Source organism: Cloeon dipterum, chromosome 1 (assembly GCF_949628265.1).
Source record: "Cloeon dipterum chromosome 1, ieCloDipt1.1, whole genome shotgun sequence".
NCBI lineage: Eukaryota > Metazoa > Arthropoda > Insecta > Ephemeroptera > Baetidae > Cloeon > Cloeon dipterum.
In genome coordinates, this window is record NC_088786.1 from 7,733,840 (window position 1) to 7,754,329 (window position 20,490).

At 38.1% G+C, this 20,490-nt stretch overlaps 1 protein-coding gene across 1 annotated transcript in view; it reads left to right on the forward strand.

Annotated features, from left to right (window-relative positions):
* Positions 1–20,490, forward strand: part of LOC135947973 (cysteine-rich motor neuron 1 protein-like) — a 220,935-nt gene that overhangs the window by 61,837 nt on the left and 138,608 nt on the right. Inside the window, exon 3 of the mRNA XM_065496998.1 lies at positions 6,336–6,506. Coding sequence (XP_065353070.1) covers positions 6,336–6,506 — 171 coding nt within the window. The remainder of the gene's footprint in view (positions 1–6,335; positions 6,507–20,490) is intronic.

A 20,490-nucleotide genomic window follows, 5' to 3' on the forward strand; every position in this document is an offset into this window, starting at 1 on the left:
GGCGGCAGCGAACTCTTTTTTTACTCTCAGATCATGACGCGAGAAGGAGCAGGATTTTTATTGATGACGCGCAAATTGAATTACGTGACGTCGTCGTCTGGCAGAACGGAGCAGAAGTGGACCCGAATTTCTCAACACTTTGCGTCCTCTTGCTCAACGCGAAAATCCGCGTCCAATTAGTCGGTTTCGCCTTTGTCCCCTCGACTTTGCGGCGCATTGAATGCACGCTCTCAGAAATGGGACTTTACCCCGCTCGCCCGGCAACGTTATTTAATTCCTTTTTGAATGGCCCGAGTAAACAAGTGCCGCATGGTTTGTAAACACAGCATCGCTTGCGAAAAAATACATAACGGCCGCCGTTGGGGCTAAAAAAGGTCGCTGTGAAAAAATGGCCATGGGCTTAAACAAACGGCGACCCTCGTCAATCATGATGAAAATCAGCAGGTATAATTTCCACATCAAACCTTGCACCAAAGTGTTTTGCTGTTGATTTAAAATTAAAAATAGAAAAATTAAGCAATTTTGAAAGATATTTTTAATCTATTTAGTTCTTTAAGCGTCACAGAGTTTAAATCGTTTTGATTCAGATATTGGAAATTTTTTGATTAAATTGATCTAGAATTTTGTGTTAATGTTGACATTAAGTGCCAATTTATGATTAATTCATGCCGATCCTGATAAGCTCTAAATAAAATTACTGTCGACCTGAGCACGGCTTTGAAAAAAGAGTCATTTACGTCGTAAATTGTATGTTGAAAAAGTTGAAGTCGACCTGCTGAAAGCTCTTTTAAAAATGTAATGTGAAAAACGTTTTTTGCTACCAGTTTAAAATTTAAAGTATTTTTAACAGACTATTCACAATCATTGAAGGCCACATTCACAATCACAGCTCGGAGAGGTGGTGCACAAAGAGCTAGAATTTCCTCGCCGGACCTTTTCGGACGAGCAAGCTGGGTCGAGAGGAAAGAAATCTCTCGGTTTGAGCCAAATTGAGGGTTGCGTGGAGGCGAGCGGCTGCAGTCAAGGGCCGGAAATCAATTCCTTATTGATGCCCGGCGGATAAGGCATATATATAGGACTAGGTGCGCGTCCTCTCTGTGTAGCCCCTTTCTTCTTTTATTCTCGTGTGTGTGTGTGTGTGTGTGTGCGTGCTCGTGTGTGAGCATTATCATTTTGGCAAGGCACCAGCGGCGGACCTGATTCGCTCTCGGCGCGAGCGGGATGCGAAAATCGATGCCGCAGCAGCCGCCTTTCTCATTCAAATCGCAGAAACGCGCACGCACGTGAATGCCGGCCTGATGAGCTGCTCCATTTGCGCCCGAGAAGTGCGACGATTTCGCCGCCCGCCCGCCCGCGCGACACGCGACCGAGATTGATCGCAATTTAATCTGCCACCGGGGAAAACGATCCGCTCGCGGCTGAGCGCGGTGTGCGATCGGAAGTAGTGCCGCAGCAGATTGCTTTGGTATTGTTTGTTTGCCAAACAACGACGTTCGACGACGCCAGATGAAATCAAAGCCGTGTCCCATCCACCCGCCCGAAACGTTTCTGCACGCGTGAAAACGCTTCCAGCGACCGCAATAGTTCAAGAACAGATCTAATCTCGCTACTGACAATGAGCTCCTTGAACTGGATTAATTTTCTCATGCAGAAATCAAGCTCGCAAAATACAAGAATTTTAAAGCCACATTTAAAATCTAACTGATTTAACTTGAAATCCCTGATCCCTCTGATGCTAAAACTGTATCTCCAGAAAATGGTGATTTGAATTTACATTTGAAAACTAAAAAGAGTAAAGACTGATCACTAGTCTGGTGTCTGAAAATTTAATTTTTAAAAATTTGTCCAATTCAATTGCAGTAAATGATAAGAAATATATTTTGGGAGGATAAAGATGATTTTTGCAACATATGATGTTAACATAAGATTCAAAATTTATATATGCAAATTTGGGATTTAATTTTTGTAATATCCAAATTTCCCCCAGTATTTTTCAATTTGAACATTTTTTACAGATGAGCCAGTGCCCTTTTTACAGAATCATGCCTGAGTGTAAAATTGAGCAGCAAAAAACATCAGTCCCTCATCCCCTTCAGCTATAATTATATTTCCTTTGAAGAGCAAAGAAAGCTGTGTCTTTGTAAAATAACTGATATATTAATTTTCATCGGTTAGCGTTCGCGAGTTGGGATGAGGCAAAGGTGAGCAAAGTCAGGGTCAAAAGCTCGGGTCCCGCGGGAATAATAAACAATATCGTTAAAGAGCGTGTTTTCCATCCTGCTCCATGCATTGCTTGCTTTCTCGTCGGCTGAGAGAGATAGAACAAAGGCGGCCCTTCTCCTCTTCCTAAAGGGAAATAAAACCGGCTAATTAATGAGTATGATTGTGCAGCCTTTGCCCCTTTTTCTTGCTTTTGTTGTGAGACGAGGCTTTTCTTCTTTCTGCGCTCATTCAGCTTTAATTAAGTGATATTTTGACGTTTATGACTGGACAGAAAACTCTTTGAATCAGCTATAGACCGCAGTTTATTTTTATAATAAATAAATAATAAATGTGGATCAGCCCGTTAGCTCGCATTGTTAAGAAGTGTCAAAGAAGTGGGAGATATTTGAACTTGTCGGGAATCTATACTGGCTGCCCAATATCAGAGATGGCTTGTTTTATTAACTCGGAATGCCCCAATAGCTCAACGGGCTGCTAGAAGGCGCAACTTGCTGGTTTTCGTACCTTTCCAGCGGCTTGATGGACAAATGTCTGGCGTTTCAATTAAAGACTTCGGTGTGGGGAGGCGAAAAGATGGCCACATTGGGCCCAAGCTCATCTGCGGCCACTTGGGCAACTTGTTCCGTGTTACCCGCTCGGCAGTGATATTTATTCATAAATATAATTGCGATATTTCCAGCCCGATAGCTAAGCAGGTTAGGACTGAAATGCGTCATTTATATTATAGTTGACTGAAAATCTGTCATGTGGAAACGCGATTACGAACTTTGAGCGATCCTGCACAGCAGATCAAAGTTTTTCCTTTTGAACGCATTCGTGGAAAATGTTTAAATAGCACGACCGCAGCTTTAAATTTAAATAAATACACACAGTCATGCGCAAACTCGATCTAGTTTCTCATTTTTGTGCGGAATGACATGTGCGTGCACGCGAGTAATTGCAGAAAAGTGAAGAGCCGGGGAGTTTCCGGGTCGCTTGCTTTGAATTATATTGCTCTCTCGCGAAAATTAATCTCGACATCAAACAGCACAAAAACAAAGAGCAGGCTCGCTTCGTTGGGCTCCCGAGAAGCGTGGCGGATTTTAATAAAAAATTTGATGTAGAAAAATCAAATCAAAATTCGCAGGTGCAGAGGCCGGATTGGGATGAAAAACTTTTTCGACGCACCACTTTATTGCCCTTTTTTTCCCTACAAAGAGGGTTGATCTGCTGCGAGTGTATATATAAAAATAATTTATGGAATGAGGAGGGCCCTATTTCTTGGCCCGACAGCGAATTTGTTCTTTTCACTCGTCTGCTCCCCCGTGCCGGCAGCCCCTTTCATCTACCAAATTATATGCACTGCCAGTCTACTTTGTTCTCCTTCTTTCAGACCACGGGCAATGATGGCTTCCAGTGAAGAAAGAGGCAAAAAATTCGGGACCTGATATATCTCACTCCGGCCAAGTCTTGAATTGCCCACTTACGCAGTCGTCCTGGAATAAATTATGCAGAGAAAAGGCTTTTTCATTAGTTGGATGTACAGCAGTGCTGTTGTTTTTCTAGTCATACAGGCGCCAGATGGCAACCACTGGAGGAACTCAATTGATTTAAAACAGTGGTTTTTAATTTGAGTTAAATTTTTATTTTGGAAGAAAAATTGCAAATTTCTTATGCCAATATTATACGGAAAAAGCGGAAGATGTTGCAAACCCAAGATTTCAATCATTAAATCTGTATTTCACGTACGAAAATGTTTCGTTTCGTAATTGAAAAAGACGTCAGTTTCTTTGCAAATGTTGTTTCAATTTTTGGTCTACTTAGAAAATATTATGAAAGTCGATATCTTGCTCTCAAAATGAGATTTTCGTCCATGAACTAGTATGTGTCTTTTGGAAATTGTATAGGCGAACTTAACTAGAATTCAAATTAATATATAAATTAAAAAATTATATTATCCTTAAAATCTTTTGTAAAAAAGGAGTATGTTTAAAATAATACTAACGGTAAAATAAATTAAATATATTAAAACAATAAAAATTAATCGAATTGTAATAAATGTTTTTTAGATCTTCAAAAACAACTTTATTTCACTAAAAGTATTTATATATTGCAAAAAAAATCTTTTGAAATAGCATTTATATAAAACTTTCAATTTTTCTTTAATAGTATCATATTTATCCTCAATTATTCCTGAGCAATAAAATTTAAACGGTGCAGTAAAAACCACTAAAATCCATTTCAAACTGACTATTTTGCCCCTAAATTATGTCTTTTAATTATTTCTATTAATTACTAGGGTATACTCAATGGCTAAAAATATATTTTTAAAAGTTGAAAATTGTTTGTTGATGCGTTTACTTTCCTGGCATAGTAAGACCCCAAAATTTTAAATAAATTGAGTACCATTAATATCAAGCTGAACATTGCCAAATAATTTCTGGCCACTCCTCATACGCAAATTGGCTCTTAAAGGAGCACGAGCAGACAGTCCCGAAGGGCTTCTCCACCGACCGATCCATGCGAAAAGTAAACATAAATTCGACTCTCATGCCAGGTGAGCAGGTGCTCTCTCTCTGCCGCAGCAGAGAGAGAGACCGAGTTTATTTATTGCGAGAGTGAAACCATAGCAGGGTGGTGCACTGCACACGCAAACAGCTCGCAGTGCGTACCGAGAGGGTCTGGGAAGAGCGAAATCAAGATAGTGAGTGCGTCGGCCGTGGGAAGAATAATTCAAATCACACTGACACCTTTTGTGCCGCCGCACCAACAAAGAGCTGCTCTCTCTCTCATTATTTACGCCGCCAACCACTTTATTCCTATCTCTCTCCGCATTCCAGCTCACGCAGCACACACCTCGCAATGATGGAGCATCTGCGTTGTACGCTGTACTGCGCCAAAGACACAATATCCCAGCAAAAATTTAAAGCACCGGCACTCCACAAAAATATATTTACACTCTATCTCACACTCTATCTCACTTGGGGAGGAAAAAGGAACTATATATATATATATATATATATATATAAAATTTTAAGCCTGATCCAGTGAAATTTGACGTTGGTTTTTTTCTGGTAGATTTTTTAAACATTAATTGAGCAAAAATCAAGCGAATTAAAACGGACAGCAATTAACAGAGCAAAATTATGAAATATATTGTTACTGTAAGCAACAATACGTTGTGGATCAAATTTTTAGCTTCGAAATTTGGATCTAAAATTTGCAAAAATACAGACTTTGCTTAAAAAATTTCTGATTTAGTTCTCCAAAATTTACGACCTGCTTTGATACATATTTTCTCGGCAGTTTTCGATTCCTGTCCAACGGTGTATGACAATTTATGGGGAAACTCTGTTGTGAAATACATATTAAGATTTCAGGTAGAAAAAAGCATGCAAACCTTGCAACTATTTTTACTTAAAAATTTAAATGTTACCTAGATAAATTTTGGCTTCAATAGAATTCTTTTGGATTGGTTTCCTCATTGGCAAGAAGGATTTACTGGGTTTTGCAGTGTCAATCCTCTTCAAGACTGTTTAAACTGATCTACAACTGAATGAACTTATTACAAATGTGCTGGTTTGACCAAAATTGTAGTTTTCTTATGAAAGCAATATCACTGTTTCCAAAATTGAGATTAATTTGGCAGAAAATCGAATTAAGTTCATTACTGGAGTAGATGTAAAGCTTTTCAAGTTCATCTCCTTGGATTGGGATCGATTTATAAATTAAAATTAATTCTTTGGCACAGAGTAAACAAATAATTAAATTGGTGGAAATTAAAAAAAATATTTGAGCTGCTCTTTTTTACAATAAAATCATTCTCATCCAATAAATTTATTGTGAGGGTTATTAAAGACTTTAATGAGTAAAATCGTGGTTCATTTATTACTAAACCTTTTTTCAGCATGCCCAAAACCAGAGAAAAATCTTACTAGTTGGATTTAATTGAAAATTGATTTATTTTTATGCAAAAATTCCCGCTGAGAGCAAATAGAGCTTTAGAAACAATTTACTATGGCAATTTGTTACGTTTATTTTATTTATTTGAATCGGTACCAAATTTAAATGATTCATAAACCTATATTTATACATTTATCCAGTAATACAACCTTATGAAATCTGTGTTTTAGGACCGCCAGAGAGGAAGAGTGGATGCGGCTCTCGAGCCCGCGAGCGAACCGGCTGCAACATCGTGGAGGGCAAGTGCGCGTGCGGCTCCAGCACCATCTGCCCTGGCGACCTGCCACCTTTCACCTTCGAGAACCTCGCCGAGTGCGAGATCAACCTAAAGAGCAGTTCAGGTAGGTGTTCACAGTTCAAATATCGGCTTTCCATTTAGCCGGCGCCGCCGCAGCGAAATTGCGCACAAATCGGAATCCGATTCCCGCGGGAGAGAAACGTAAACAAAATAACTGACGCAGCTCTGCCGGAATATCTTCATCCCCACGGATGTTTTATTGTGCAGGCAGCAAACGCGCCGGCCAATTATTCAAACGGCCAATACAGCAATTATTTCAAGCCGCGCCGCGTGATGAATGGCCACGATTTCCGCCAGAGCTGCAAATTGCAAAACGCCTTCCTCCTCGCTCTCGCTTGCTGTAGTCGTAATCGCTCCTTCTAAAATGCGCTCAAGCATCTATCATTATCAAAACACATTCATTCACTACGCATACACGTTCGAGTTGTTTATTAGCGTTTCTCCACCGAAAATGTATTGCTTGCATTAAAACGAGCACTCGATCGATCACAACCTCAAGCATGCTCTGTACAAATGGGAATAAATCTTCTGGATGTTTATAATTTTTAAAGTATTATAAGAAAAATGATTCAAGCACTGATTGGGCAACCCTTAAACCCTTAAGCTCATCAGGGGAGGTCGAGATGAGTCTAAAAATGAGTAATTTTTGCCATTTCTACGGTTGTAACTCTCAACACTCTAAATTTGGTGATGATAATATGAGAAAAATTTCAATATTCATGTTTTTACTTCAAAGCGGATTTTCTCACTCAGATACAAAACATCTCAGTTTAAAAGTTTTAAAATTTAATACACATTTAAATCGAAGTTGAGATTTTTTGGCTAACAATTAAATTGCAAACTGTTTAGAACATCACTTTAATTCTAACTCAATATTGAGTGTGAAATAATTTTGGTTTACTGACTCAAAATGTGTGTGTGTGTTTGTCGGCTTGCGTGATAGTGGCCAATTACGGCGGCTGTCGTCCCTCTTGTTAATTAAGTCGTGCGCCGGGAGGAGCTCTGGTGCACGCCAAAGAGTGATACGGCAAATAAGGCGTGCAATATTTCACGCTCGCCTGATTTACTGGCCGTAAGCGCCGACTTGCAACTTGCAGCAGCCGACGTGAGCTGCTGCGTGAGTTAAGTTCCCCTGAAATTTGCAGCGACATTCATCACTCCTCCTTCCCTTAAGCCTTTACTCTGAAAATAATTCAGGAGGCGAGAAATGAATGTTCCTCCCGCAGAGTGCACATATTCTCAAACTGAACTTGTATATGAATAAATCCAAAATTATAATTGGACCCTTAGAGTATGAACAAATTAATTAAATTTAACAGAAACATGAAGTATTTTTTACACTAAGAAATTTATTCACAAACTAAACATTTTATTTTTTTTTTGGGGTGATGGATTGGTCCAGCGATGAATAAATAAATTGACAATCCATGTACGCAATGACTCACTCTCGATATCTTCACATCAAAGCTTGCTATGACCAAAGTGACCGAATCCATTTGAAGGCTGTCGATTTTTCGACTTTAGCTGCGTTGGGAACGGGTTTCGCTTATTTTTACCTGTCAAGTGAATATTTCGCCGCAGCCGAGCCGATCGGATTCTCCTTTGGTAAATATACACATGTAAAGGTATAATTCGGGACAAGACGACATGCACATTCATTTGGCTGTCACGCGAAATCAGATCCGCACGTCTGCGGCCGATGTCAACATCGGGACAACGCGATTTAATTTGTGTTTCGCTCCACACCGATGCGTCATCCCATCAGATTAATTCTCGTGCGCATCACGGATCGCCAATGCACGTGGTTCGTTCGGGCCTTCGTTTCTATCGAAGGCAAAAAGCAGTCTGCGGCTTATTGCTGCTCGTTTCCATGCAAAGTCCACTGCCAAGCGTGATTAGCGGCTTTGCTGCTGCTCCGCAAAGAGTGCAAAGTAGTGCGGAGACGCGCAGCTGGAAAGTCTAACTTTTTCTCAGTATATATAGCTTTACTGTCCTTGATGCAAAAGATTTAATGCTTTGCTGGTGTGACAATCTTTTCTGTAAAAATAGGTCAATCCTAAAGATATCATAGAATCCTAGAAATATATGTAAAATAATAAATTAAAAATATTTACCCTACTTTATTTTAATAAATCTAAATTTCGAGAAAGTAAAAGATTGGTTAATTTTTTTTGTAAGACTAAAACGAGGGAACCATATTTATTTAAAAATAATTGAAATTAAAAAAAGTTGAGTGCAGTTTTACCAATTTGCAAATATTCTAATTCCAAAATTCCTTATTAATATGGACAGCTGTTTAAAATTAAATTTGCAATCAATTGCTCTTATAGTTGATGTTAAGTCGAAATAAAAATAAAATCAAATTGTGGATCAAAAAAGCATTCAATATCGCTTTTTGTGGTCCAACCTCAACCAGGAAAATGGCGAAGAAACCGACCAGAAAAATAAGCGTGGAAAAACGATAGGATCAAATTCCACCCCTAGAAAGTCGTACGCACATAGAGCCACCTTTAAAACAGGCACCGAAGCGTTTCATTGCCCACTCTTGTTGTTTTTCCTTTTCCTTTCAAATGATAATTCGGCCCCGCAGGCGGTCGTGGTTGAGTATCTGAGAGCGCGCGTTCGGCTAAAGTCGGGGGCAAAAGGCATCGCGATAAAAGCCCTCGAAACGACAACAGCAGAGCGCGTTTTTTATTCTTCGCAAAAGTCTCTATCAGTGGGTATAGGAGGAAAAGGCGCGCCGCCGGCCATGCACATTCATTTCGCGCCGAGTCTGCATGCAATCTGCGCTTATCTGCAAAGCGGCAATGAAGATGTACTTCGCTGGGGCTGCGCAACGACCCCTCCGAGATACCAAACTCCAACTGCACAATGAGCATCTCGACGCTGCTATCGCCGTGTTTGTCCGTGAAAATTGCTCCAATTTGCTGGCTCGCCTGCCCTCTCGAACGAAAATGGTGCTTTTCCATTTTCGAAACAGATTTTGTCCCATTCCGCGAATTTTGTTTCCAAGCCTGCTGATCTTTTTTATGTAAATGCAAGCAGCAATCTGCTTCGCCAGGAACAGATATAAAAAACTTGTTGGTAAAAAGTTGTTTGTTGAAACGCAAACACGAAATACGTGAAAATGATCGGCAGCTGCATTCAGTCCTTTTTCCCAGTTGCGCTTTCCAAACGATTGGTTCCAGGAACAAAAATATCCAACAAAAACATTTTCGACCTCGAAGCATTTTACCACGCTGCCTAATTCTGTTGTTTTTTCAGTTTGACATGGAGAACATTCAATATTTTAGAGGTAATCCGATAAAACGTAATGTGTTATTTATTCAAACCCATACTGTATATTAGTCAAATTTAAATAGTTTTCAATTAACATTTTAAATAGGCGACCACTCGAGGTTGTTTTCATTTTGAGCGAAAATGAAACCTCGTTGTTTTCAAATTCGTCGTTTAAATACTCGACCAGTTTCGATGTCATCAAGCACGTCCTATTCATGAGGCAGTTGAGGCTTGCTCCAAAGGCAACAGTTTTCAGTTAATTTCATTTAAAATGCAACAAAAGCAGTGACCTCTTTGACCCCTGAAATATTTTTGAGACCTGAACTGAACGATTTATAACGCCATTTTTGCACAACTGTTTTTTTCGTTTAAAACAATCAAGCCAAACAACTATTTTAATAATTTAAAATGGTGTTAATCATTGAATTCAGGTCTAAAAAATCTTTCAATGCTATGTAAAAAGTCATGAGTATTTTGAATTTTTTTGCAAAGAATTTATTAAATAATTGGGAACCTTGATTCGCTAGAATTTGCATAATTATTAGTCTTCATCCAGTAAACCACTTGTGCCAGCTGACGCAAAAAATTATGGGAATATTCTTGCATACTCGACCTCGTTTATACAACGCAATTTATGATGGGTTGAACAGATTGTAGTTAACTAACCGAGCAGAGAATAATATCATCAGAATACAAGTTTTTTACAAACTTAATGCAATAAATCACTTATTTTATAATATGTATATCACACCTTACTTTTCATTTGGAAAAACAAAGAGATTGAATCAGTTCATCGTTTCGAATCATTTTTGGTACAATTTGTTATGTAAGGCGATGTAAAAACTGCGGACTGAATATTTTTTTCATTTTCATGTATTTTTTTTAATATATTTTTCTTGCATACGATTTTGAAGCATATACATATAATAGTGAAAATAAATTTGAACCAACAGGATTAACAAGCAGAACTAATTTTTCTCGCATGTGAGAAGTTCCAAAAATAAAAATCATTGCCAAGTTTTCAGAGAAGATGTATAGACATAAATAAATTTAATTTTTATGTTTCAAAAATTTAAGAGAAATTTTGAGATATTAATTAGGATACAATGTTTGAAAATCGAATATGGAAATTATTTCACGTACTGGACATGATATTTTAACACCCCTCGCATCAGGCCTCATCAGCAGGACTTAAAGCTACAAAACCAAAAATTTGCAACCCAAAAATACCTGGACAGGATGATCAAATAATGTTGAACACAATGAAAAACAGAGCAAAATGTTGTGTGTAACTCCACTACTCTGATTTCCTACGACTTGAACCACTCTTAAATAATTAGGTCTGAGCGAAAAAATGTTTATAGACGTCATTTTGAATTAAAAAATATCAACTAAATTATTTATTGGCTTAAGGGCTACAACACCGTCATAAACTATGTACCAATTCCATATCATTTACCTTAAAATGTGCTGAATTTATTATCTAATTTGGTTCTCTAAGCGCATAAACATTAATCCTCTTGTGCCTGCTGGCACAGAGGGCAAAATTAAATTGTAGAAAGAAAGCAAAACACGTACCATGCCACCGTGACAAAGATTTTCACACAATAGGCTGGATTTGCGGCGATGACTGCGGAAGTTGGCGCGATAAACGCGAACAAAGGGACAAAATATCGTGCCAGGCATGTTTTTGAAAGAGGCAGCAAGAGAGAAAGGTAAAAATGACGCCTGCCACTGACAGACTTTTAAAAGTTGAGAGAGGTGGCCCGGCCCGCGGCTGCCAGATTGTATTTCCACAGGTTTCGCTATTTTACAGCTGAGGGCAACTTTGGCAAAAGTTCTCTCTCTCTCTCTCACTCTCGCTGCGTGAAAATTGCGACGCACATTTTTCTCCTGCTGCTCCAGACACAATTTGCTCTCTGGAAAGACATTTTGTGCCTACTAGACGCTTTTTCCTCTTTTTCACGATACGCGTCCGCAGCGTAATTCGAACGGAAATAAACTTTTGCGGCTGAAAGCAGAGCGCTCACGAATAATCTCATTAAAATAAAACGAGAAGGCCTTCTAATTTTCACCGCTTTTCCGCCCAACACGTTCGCGGTTGAGAAATGCAAATTCACCAGTCCGTTTGCGTTATGAAAGGTCACTCTGTCTGCACGTGCTGACTGTTAATTAAGGATGGTGGATCTCCCAGACTCGACTCTACTAAAACAAGGAAAAATAATATAAATGTGTAGAATAGCTATTTCCACAACCATCGGTTTAAAATATGTTAATTTGTAGTGCCGCCACCTGATGGCATTAAAAATTCATCGGTGACTGAACATAATTATTCTCTCTTTGAAAGTACCTCTTGAAAACGAAATAACCATTTATTACGATGTTGACCGGAACGAAACGGTTGAGCCAAAGTAAATCGAGTGTTTCGGTGTCGCACGGAGCTGCGTCGCGCAATGCCAAAACAATGAATAGCATCGTTTCGCAATTTGGCCCGCGGGACTGATTCTGCGCTGCTATAAGCGTGTGCGAACCATTAGACCAGCGTTTTTTGCAACAGGGAAAAAGTGCGCTTAGCGGCGGCAGCTGTGTGTTGGCTCGTCTGCCGCGCCTTTGAGAGACTTTTTGCTCTAGTGTGTTCCGTGTTTGTCTGTGTGTGAGTGTGTTTTCTGCACTTTGCGTCTTTCTCCAGAGAGCGCGGAGAACTGGCAAGAGCGAGCGGCGAAATGTACACATGCATTGTTAAGCGCCCCGACGACTCATGGCGAGATCAAAAGAGGCCAGAGCAGCAGCAGCAGCACGGACGAGCCTCTTTACTTACAAACTCCAGCTTGAATTATGCTCGGTGGCTTGTGGAATGTTTCCCGACACACGCGAATGAAATTTGCTCCGTTTATGCCTGCAAATGTGCACTCTTTGAGCTAACAAGCTCGTACATATTTTATTAATAAAAAACAGTAGCATGCTCTATGCCAAATAGACCTTGAACAACAACAAAAAGAAAAGCGAAATATATTAAAAATTAATTACGTAGTTCCTCTCAAAGGGGTGATTTCCAGGGGATTAATTAGGGGTTAAAGATTAATTAGGGGTTAAAGATGAGGAGATGGCTTAATTGTTTTGCATTAAATAAATTTTGGTCGAAGGAATGGAACTCATAATTTAGCTCTAAAAAGGCACAAGCGGTTTAACAAATACTCTAGGAGTGGATTAAGTTCAACTTTTTATTGGTATGGGCCAGCAGGACAAGAAGATAATCTATCACAGCGAAGGTTTTTTAAGGGATGAAATTGAAAAGGAGGTGGAATAAACACGAAATTTACCCCTTTGTTTTAAATATGTAATTTACTGAGAGGAATAATTTAGAGTGAACATTTTTTTATGAAAAACTATAGAATTCCATTTTATCTTATTCAAAAGACGGGATAACGAGGAGGTAATTGCAAGGGGTCGACTCAGGGTTCTCAAAAACTCGAATTTTCCGTAAAAAAACAATGCATCGCAAAAATTTTTTTTTGCTGGTTTTTCAATAAGTTTGCGCATTTATCCGAAATGGAAGATAAAATATTCTCATAATAGATGAACAAAAATAAGTATAAAAGACACTCTGTTGTCACCAAGATATGGAAAATTTAATCTCATCGTAATTGGGAACTGAAGTGCATTATTGCACAGCTTTTCCCAAAGATACAGCTGAAAAAAGGCACCCCACATAAATAACCAAGGGTGGTTGGGTTAAATTAAGATTTATTCATATTTTTAGACGAAGCCAGCTTGAAAAATATTTTCATGAGTCATGGAGTATCGATCCAATTTAAATTATCAAATGAAATATTTTTTAATCATTTTCGGTAATCAGCGCATTGGTTATTACCGCGCATGTTTATCTTTTTTACATTAAAATTTTAGCTCTGTCAGGATCAGTGAACGAAGCAATTAGTGTCAGTGCCACGCCCAGATTAAAAATCGGCTGATTAGCGGAGCTGTTTTAAACGGTGATTAATTAAGGTGGGCGCAGGCAGGTGTGCGTTCCATTTGGTGCCAAATCCATTATAATTGCGCCCGAGCCGCTAGCTGCTGAAATGTCGGCGGGTGCGTGTTTGTGAGTGTGTTTACGCATGTATATGTACACAAGCAAGCAGGCGGCGTGCGTTTGCCCAGCTTATGAATTAAACGAGCGCCCATTCCAGCAGCCGATGAAAACGCAAACAAAGCAGCCATGGAGCACACTTTTTGATCCGATTTGCCCCCTAAGTGCGAATTTCACGAATTTCCTTCCTAAATGCATTTGCTCAAATCTGTGGGGACGGCGGCAACAAAGGCAGCTTTAAACACGACGCGCAGGGCAGCCGGTTGGAAGTGCAGAAATTTAATTTCCTCCAAGTAGGAGCACAATGCGCCGAGCTCTCCTGCCAGCGAATTTCTCATTTTGTTTGCTAGGTCAGCCACCGTTTAGCCTCTCAACTCTGCAGACGAGATGTAAACTTTAAGTACTGCGCTTACACTGTATGCTTGCCTTCTCTCCCTCTCATTCCGGCATTATTTTCGCAAGTATAAGCATAAAACACGGGAGATTATGAAATATCTTGCTAAAAATACAGAAGTGTAAATTTATTATTTTGAGAGACAAAGGCGCGTAAAATTCTGCCTCTCACTGAAATGGAAACAGTTTTATGCTCTCCACGTAGCTGGTTATAACGTCGTTTACGATAAACTTTCAAAAAGCCGACTTTCTCTATGTTCAAAACCTGATTCTTTATACTTGTTTATTCATGCCGTATAAATACATACAGTATAAATGAGATACTATAGCAATCTTTTTCATTTGTGACAGTTACTGATGTTCACAAATAGATATTTTCACTCCTTGGAATCCATATATTGTTAATTGGAAGATGATTATTAAATGAATATAACGCATCCTTAATTTCCACCAATTTTTGCAAATTTTCTATCTCGGTCTAATTATATGGACCATAAAGAGAATGAAAAATATTGTTTTCCTTCACTTTTCCAAATTTCAAGTGTGGCAGAAATGAAAAAGCTAAAATTAATGCTTACATTATTGTTACGTTTAAGCTAAAAGAAAATTTGCCTTGCGTAGTAAAATATACCGCAAAAAGTTACAAAATTAAAATTGTCTTAAATTTTTATATTAATATAGATTTATAATAAATTAATGCTTTATATCTATCTAAAACATATAAAATTTTTCATTATTAACAATTTATTTTAATATTAATTCTTCACTATTTGAAAAGAAAATAAATTTTTATAAATAATGCTCAAATTCTAATAGTATTCAATATTAATTGATATAAAGTGTCTCTCCCAGAAAACTTCTCGTATACAATGCAACCATTTAGTTAATCCCAAAAATGAATCCTCCATTTTTATATTAATTCGAGCATAATTATATATGCAAAACTAATGATAGCGAAGCAAACAAGATAAATTTGCGCAAAACATATTTAAATATATAAGCTTCCATCTTTCCACGTGCAAATAACAATTTATCCGCGAAAAATAAGTGGATTAATTTTTTGAAGAAACTGAATGTTAAGAATGCCAATAAGTATCCTCTCAAATGAAGCAAAATAAAACACATTAACAGGTTTGAAAATAAGAAAATGAAAACACTAGAAATTCAAATTATTATTCTTTCCTGAATGAAACAATGGAGTGTTTGTTTATTTTGTCCTTCGCAGTTGGAAAGAAAAGGAAATGTCAGCAGAAAATGATGAGAAACTTAAGAACAATAATTGTTCCGACTCTTTTTTCTGTCTTAGTTTAGCAACGTTTGACGCGCGAGAGCTGCTTGTTATTTTCCTCCTGGGTAGTAACATGATTTTCTGTTTATATTTACTTTCTGCTGTTAATATCGTACACGTGTGTCTGCTTGAAGAGAGCGAAAGAAGAGGAAATACGAATTGCGTCTAACGAGAGCACATCGCACACTTTCCAGCAGTTCTCCGGCGTATTAATTTGGCGCAAGGCGGAGAAAAGATTCCATTAAAAATCTCTCAAGAGCCGAGCACACGTCACGTACCAGCTGAAACTAATGGAAAAGATGAGCTGAGCAGATTTAATTGCTTCTCGATGCCAGCTGGCACTGTATTTTCAATTGTGCTCGTACCAATCAGAATTGTGCTCTCTGCAACTCAGATATTTGAAGAGATATACGTGCGGAGGATTTTCTTTTTTTATTCCGATATCCAGTGCGGAGAAAGAAAATGGCAGATCAAGTTATTTATTGAGTAAACCAATCAATTTCATCGTGCAGATGATTAATGTGGAATAAAAACAGCGGAAAGTTTTGGAATGATCGAAGCAGAAGAGATTTGTTACACCTAAAATTTATTTCAAAAATTACCATCTTTATTTTAAATAGGAAAATTCCATGTTGTCTATGAATTAAATGATCCGCATGCTTTCCAAAAGGTGAGGACTGTCTCCCTATACTAGAAGTCATGTTGTATTTTTTCACAACAAAGAATTTCCACAAAAAGTTTCATACACCGTCGGATATATGTGTCGATGAGAGGATTCGAAATCTGGTAAGAAAATTTGGTCAAGGGCTGCAAATGTTAAAGAAAATTGGTAAAATTTGGGTTTAAATTTGAACTTTGACAGATTTCCTGACGTTTATAGGTACCATTTACGGGTTTATCATGTGCTATTTCCAATCCTATGTATTCGTCTTACTTTCGTTTTGATTTTCTTGCTAATTTTTATCAAGTTATTATGGTTTTACAGCTAGAAGGACAGATTAAGGAGGTTTTAACGGACAGTTTAGATCATTTTGCCAAAGGTGATTTACAGGCAAAGATTTTTTCGTTTGAATCTTCCCCTGGCTAGTTTTAAAACTCAGCAATCTATTTCATGACTGAAGAGGACAAAAACATTTTTAATTTGAAGCTAAACTTGAAATCACAACGTCATTGTAGCACAAATTTAATTAGCGAGACATTATATTTTTTGCTCTACAACATTTAAAAAGACCAATTTACAGAACACGTAAAATTTTAATTTTCTTGACCAACTCATCTCGTGAATATTGAATTCAAGGCTACAAATGGCTTAAAATTGCCCAATTATTTATAAAACTTAACGGTCCATTAACTGTAGAAAAAAATAAACTTATCTGAATAGCATGCAATCCACGGCAGCCCTGATTCTATTAGCTGTATGATGTTCCAATGATTCATTGAGGAAGAAGAAACTTCAAAGAGACTGAAGCGGCGCAGATCATGATTTTCCCTTTCAAGTGGGCACAGGAAAATTACCAAATCAAACTCGCAGAGAAACTCATTTTTGCTGGGAAATGCGGTCATTTCTGGGAGAAGTGTCGGGCGCTTGCGTCGAGACGCAATATATTGAATGCGCGGCGACGAGTTCTCGGCTTGTCCGCCGCTGAGCAGCAGCTAATGGTAACGATTAGGACGCGGCCGCGGGCAGGTCAAGTGATAGATAACGCGCGTGTGTGTCTATGTGTGCGGCCGGCATTCGCAATTTACGACCGCGCCAGGTGGCTCGCTCCAGGCACACACATGCTAATTAGCCGCCCCGAAATTCAACTTGGTGTGCTGATTAGCTCCGAGCACGTATTAGCTGATGCCTCATATATATACGCTCAAATTCGTTGTCGTGCTCCTCGTGATTTAATTTGTTGAGTAGGTTGGGCCAAAACGGGTCAGTTTTTTTAATTAGTATAGTATTAGTAAATTTCTATGCCGGGGGAATTAATATTTTTCTAGAGCTTTTTATCAGAAAATTTAAAAATAATTCGAGTTTCAAACAATCGAAAGGTTGACTCCACCCGTTATTTTGAGTACTTTTACTGCAATTTCACCACACACGACGAGAGCAAAGATTTTTTATCTTAAAATTTTTAAGATTTATCCCAAAATTGGCCGAACAGATTTCTGTTTTAAGCAAATTTTATAAAATCAAAATATTTCACGCCAGCAATTGGGATTCATTCTAAAATTATAATTAAAGAAACTGAAAATGGCCATATTATGTTAATGGCTCCAAACAGTGAGGAGCTTTCCAATTTTAATATTTAAAATTGTCATTATATTTCCAATTACATTTTCTTACTTTTCCGATAGTTCCCCACAAATACCATTCCAATCATTTCCAAGAATTCATGACGAAGAATACTGAAAAAATCGATCTCTTTTCCGATAAATATCTGCAGCAAATATAATTTACCTTCATCTGACGCTTTTCTGCCAAGAAAATCCAAGCTAAAAATAGAAACTCCATTATTGTGAGTGGCAATTCCGTATTGGAAAACAATTTTATCGCCAGTTTGTCAGCAAGAATCGACTCGGCAGGCGGGCCAGGCGGGATAGAAGATATTGCGTTGTGATCGACGACGCGGACAGACTGAAACATCTTATTTCCCGAATTGCGGCAAACATTTACCCACGCAGAGCAGGCATGCTGGCGAGTTTTCAATATGCTTGCACAAGTGTGTAGGAATTCTCGTTAGCAAGTTGATTGACTCTTTGATATACTTCGTCGCCCCGAAATTCTAAAGTTATTTCTCTCCAATAAGGCGTTGGAAATTTCGTTAAGTGCCAAGGGAAATTTATTCTCAAATAAAACAGCTTCTCAGACCTTTTTTCTAAATTTGTAGAGTGATAAAATATTGATTCAAAACGAGAATAAGGAAAATCTCATGTGTGATTTTCCTCATTCTCTGCTTTAGGTAGGGTGGAACTTCTTCCTGGAGTGTCAGATATTCGTAAACTTTTGCAGAAACAAAGATACAGAGTGGGCCTGCCCGAAATCAATGATATGTACCTATCCATTCCAATTTCCTGAGAAATTCGTAAACTGTTTAAATGGGGTTCCGATCGATCTGAGTGAGTGGTGTTCTTGAAGCAGTCTTATTTTTTTGGTTGTAGGTTGAGGCAATATCATTTTTTATTTGAATTTTACTTTCACTAATTAAATTTCAGGATTAATTGATTTATTTAAGACTTAGAAGACTAGAGCTCTAACAAATTTAACTTATTAAAAGTCTGCAATAATTACTACTCTAAAAATTTATGTAATCTTAGAAAAATAAATCAAAAGGGTAATAATTAAGAATTATTCTTAACTGCTATTAATAAAATTAATGTACCACAAAAAAATAGTTTAATTCAAAAATTTATCAACAATGATATTTAATTAAATAACCATCAATTTAATTGAAATATTGTTTAAAACAGTAATTTTAAAAGATTTTTATCATTATCTTTTAACTGCACGTGACATCGACGAATCAATTTTTTGTTTCGGGTGATTATGCAGTTACTGCGCTTGTCATTTTATGCCATTGTTCATAAATTTTTTAAATTAACTGTAATTTGTTGTACGTAGAACAATAAACAACTATACATATTAATAATTTTAAATATACAATATAATTTAACTTGGTAGTGTGGGAACAATGAACTCTGCACGCACGACCTTTTAGTTACACGATATCCTCAACAGAATTCGCATTCAACCCGCGTTTTCCTCTTCTATCCGTGAAGGCACGTTCGAATGGAATATAAAAAAGCTTACGTAGTGCATGCGCCATAACTCGTCGCAACGGCGGTATCGAATTTGCGGGAAAAAGGCTCGAAACAAAGGCAAATACAATAGTGTGCCATAAGCAGCACATTGGCCGAGTCTGGGGAAAAATAAAGTAGGCTTTCCGCTCGGCACGCCGGATACGCCGGTTGCCTGCCGGCCGGGGGCTCCAGCAGCCTGCCTCTGCTTACTAATTAGACCGGCGCTGATGTGTATGTACAGGCACGGCGCACGCTTTGTTTTTAGTCCAAAGGAGGCGCTTGATAAGCGTCTTCAGGGAATTATGTGGCGCAAAACCAGTCCGTAGAATTATTTTTTCATTCGGGGACCTAAATTACATTTTCTTGATATTAAATCATATCGTAAATTATTAAACCAGTTGAAAACTGAGCTGGTTTTTTATTTTATTTACGTTAAATAATTAGACCCTAAATAAAGGATTATGGGTGAAAAACCCCTGTAAATTAATTTAAAATGCATTTTCCAAAATACAGAAATAAAGTTTATTCCAGAGCAGTGTTTATTTTTACGGAGTTTAATGAGAAAATAATGTTTTTCATTTCAAATTGAATTTTAAAAACTTTTAGCCCCATGCCGTTTGCTATTTTTGAGATTTTTTGACCAGCTATTTCCCTGTTTTGAAATAAATAAAAATATTTTTAAGCAATGTAGTTTCAAAGCACCAATTAAAAAAAATGAATTTTCCAAATAAATCTGGTTCAACTTCATTTGTGTTTAATTGCATTTCCAACAGAATTCCCCAACAGTGTATCGGGAGCAATTTATTTGAATTCAGTGAGCAAAATGCTAATCAAGCATCGACTTCCTCATTTCGCCCGAGTCGTTTTCGACAATGAAAAATTAACTCGCGCTAACGAATTCCCCGAAGCTGGCTGTACTGAATTGGATCGGCGACGGCAGCGAGACGTAGTTGATTAAATTTTCCATTATGCTGTGCGCAGGAGCCGTAAATTAGAGTGAATCCCTCGACTACATTTGCCTGTCAGCCAGCCAACACACAGTGGCGGCACTGCAAAACCGGACCCGTGAAATTGCAGTTATTTCGGATGCACCGAGCATGCAGCAGCCTCACGCTCGATTAACGCCTGCATTAATAATCGCAGGCAATTGCATCCCTCGATAACCGCCATCTCTCCATGGCGGAAAAACCAATT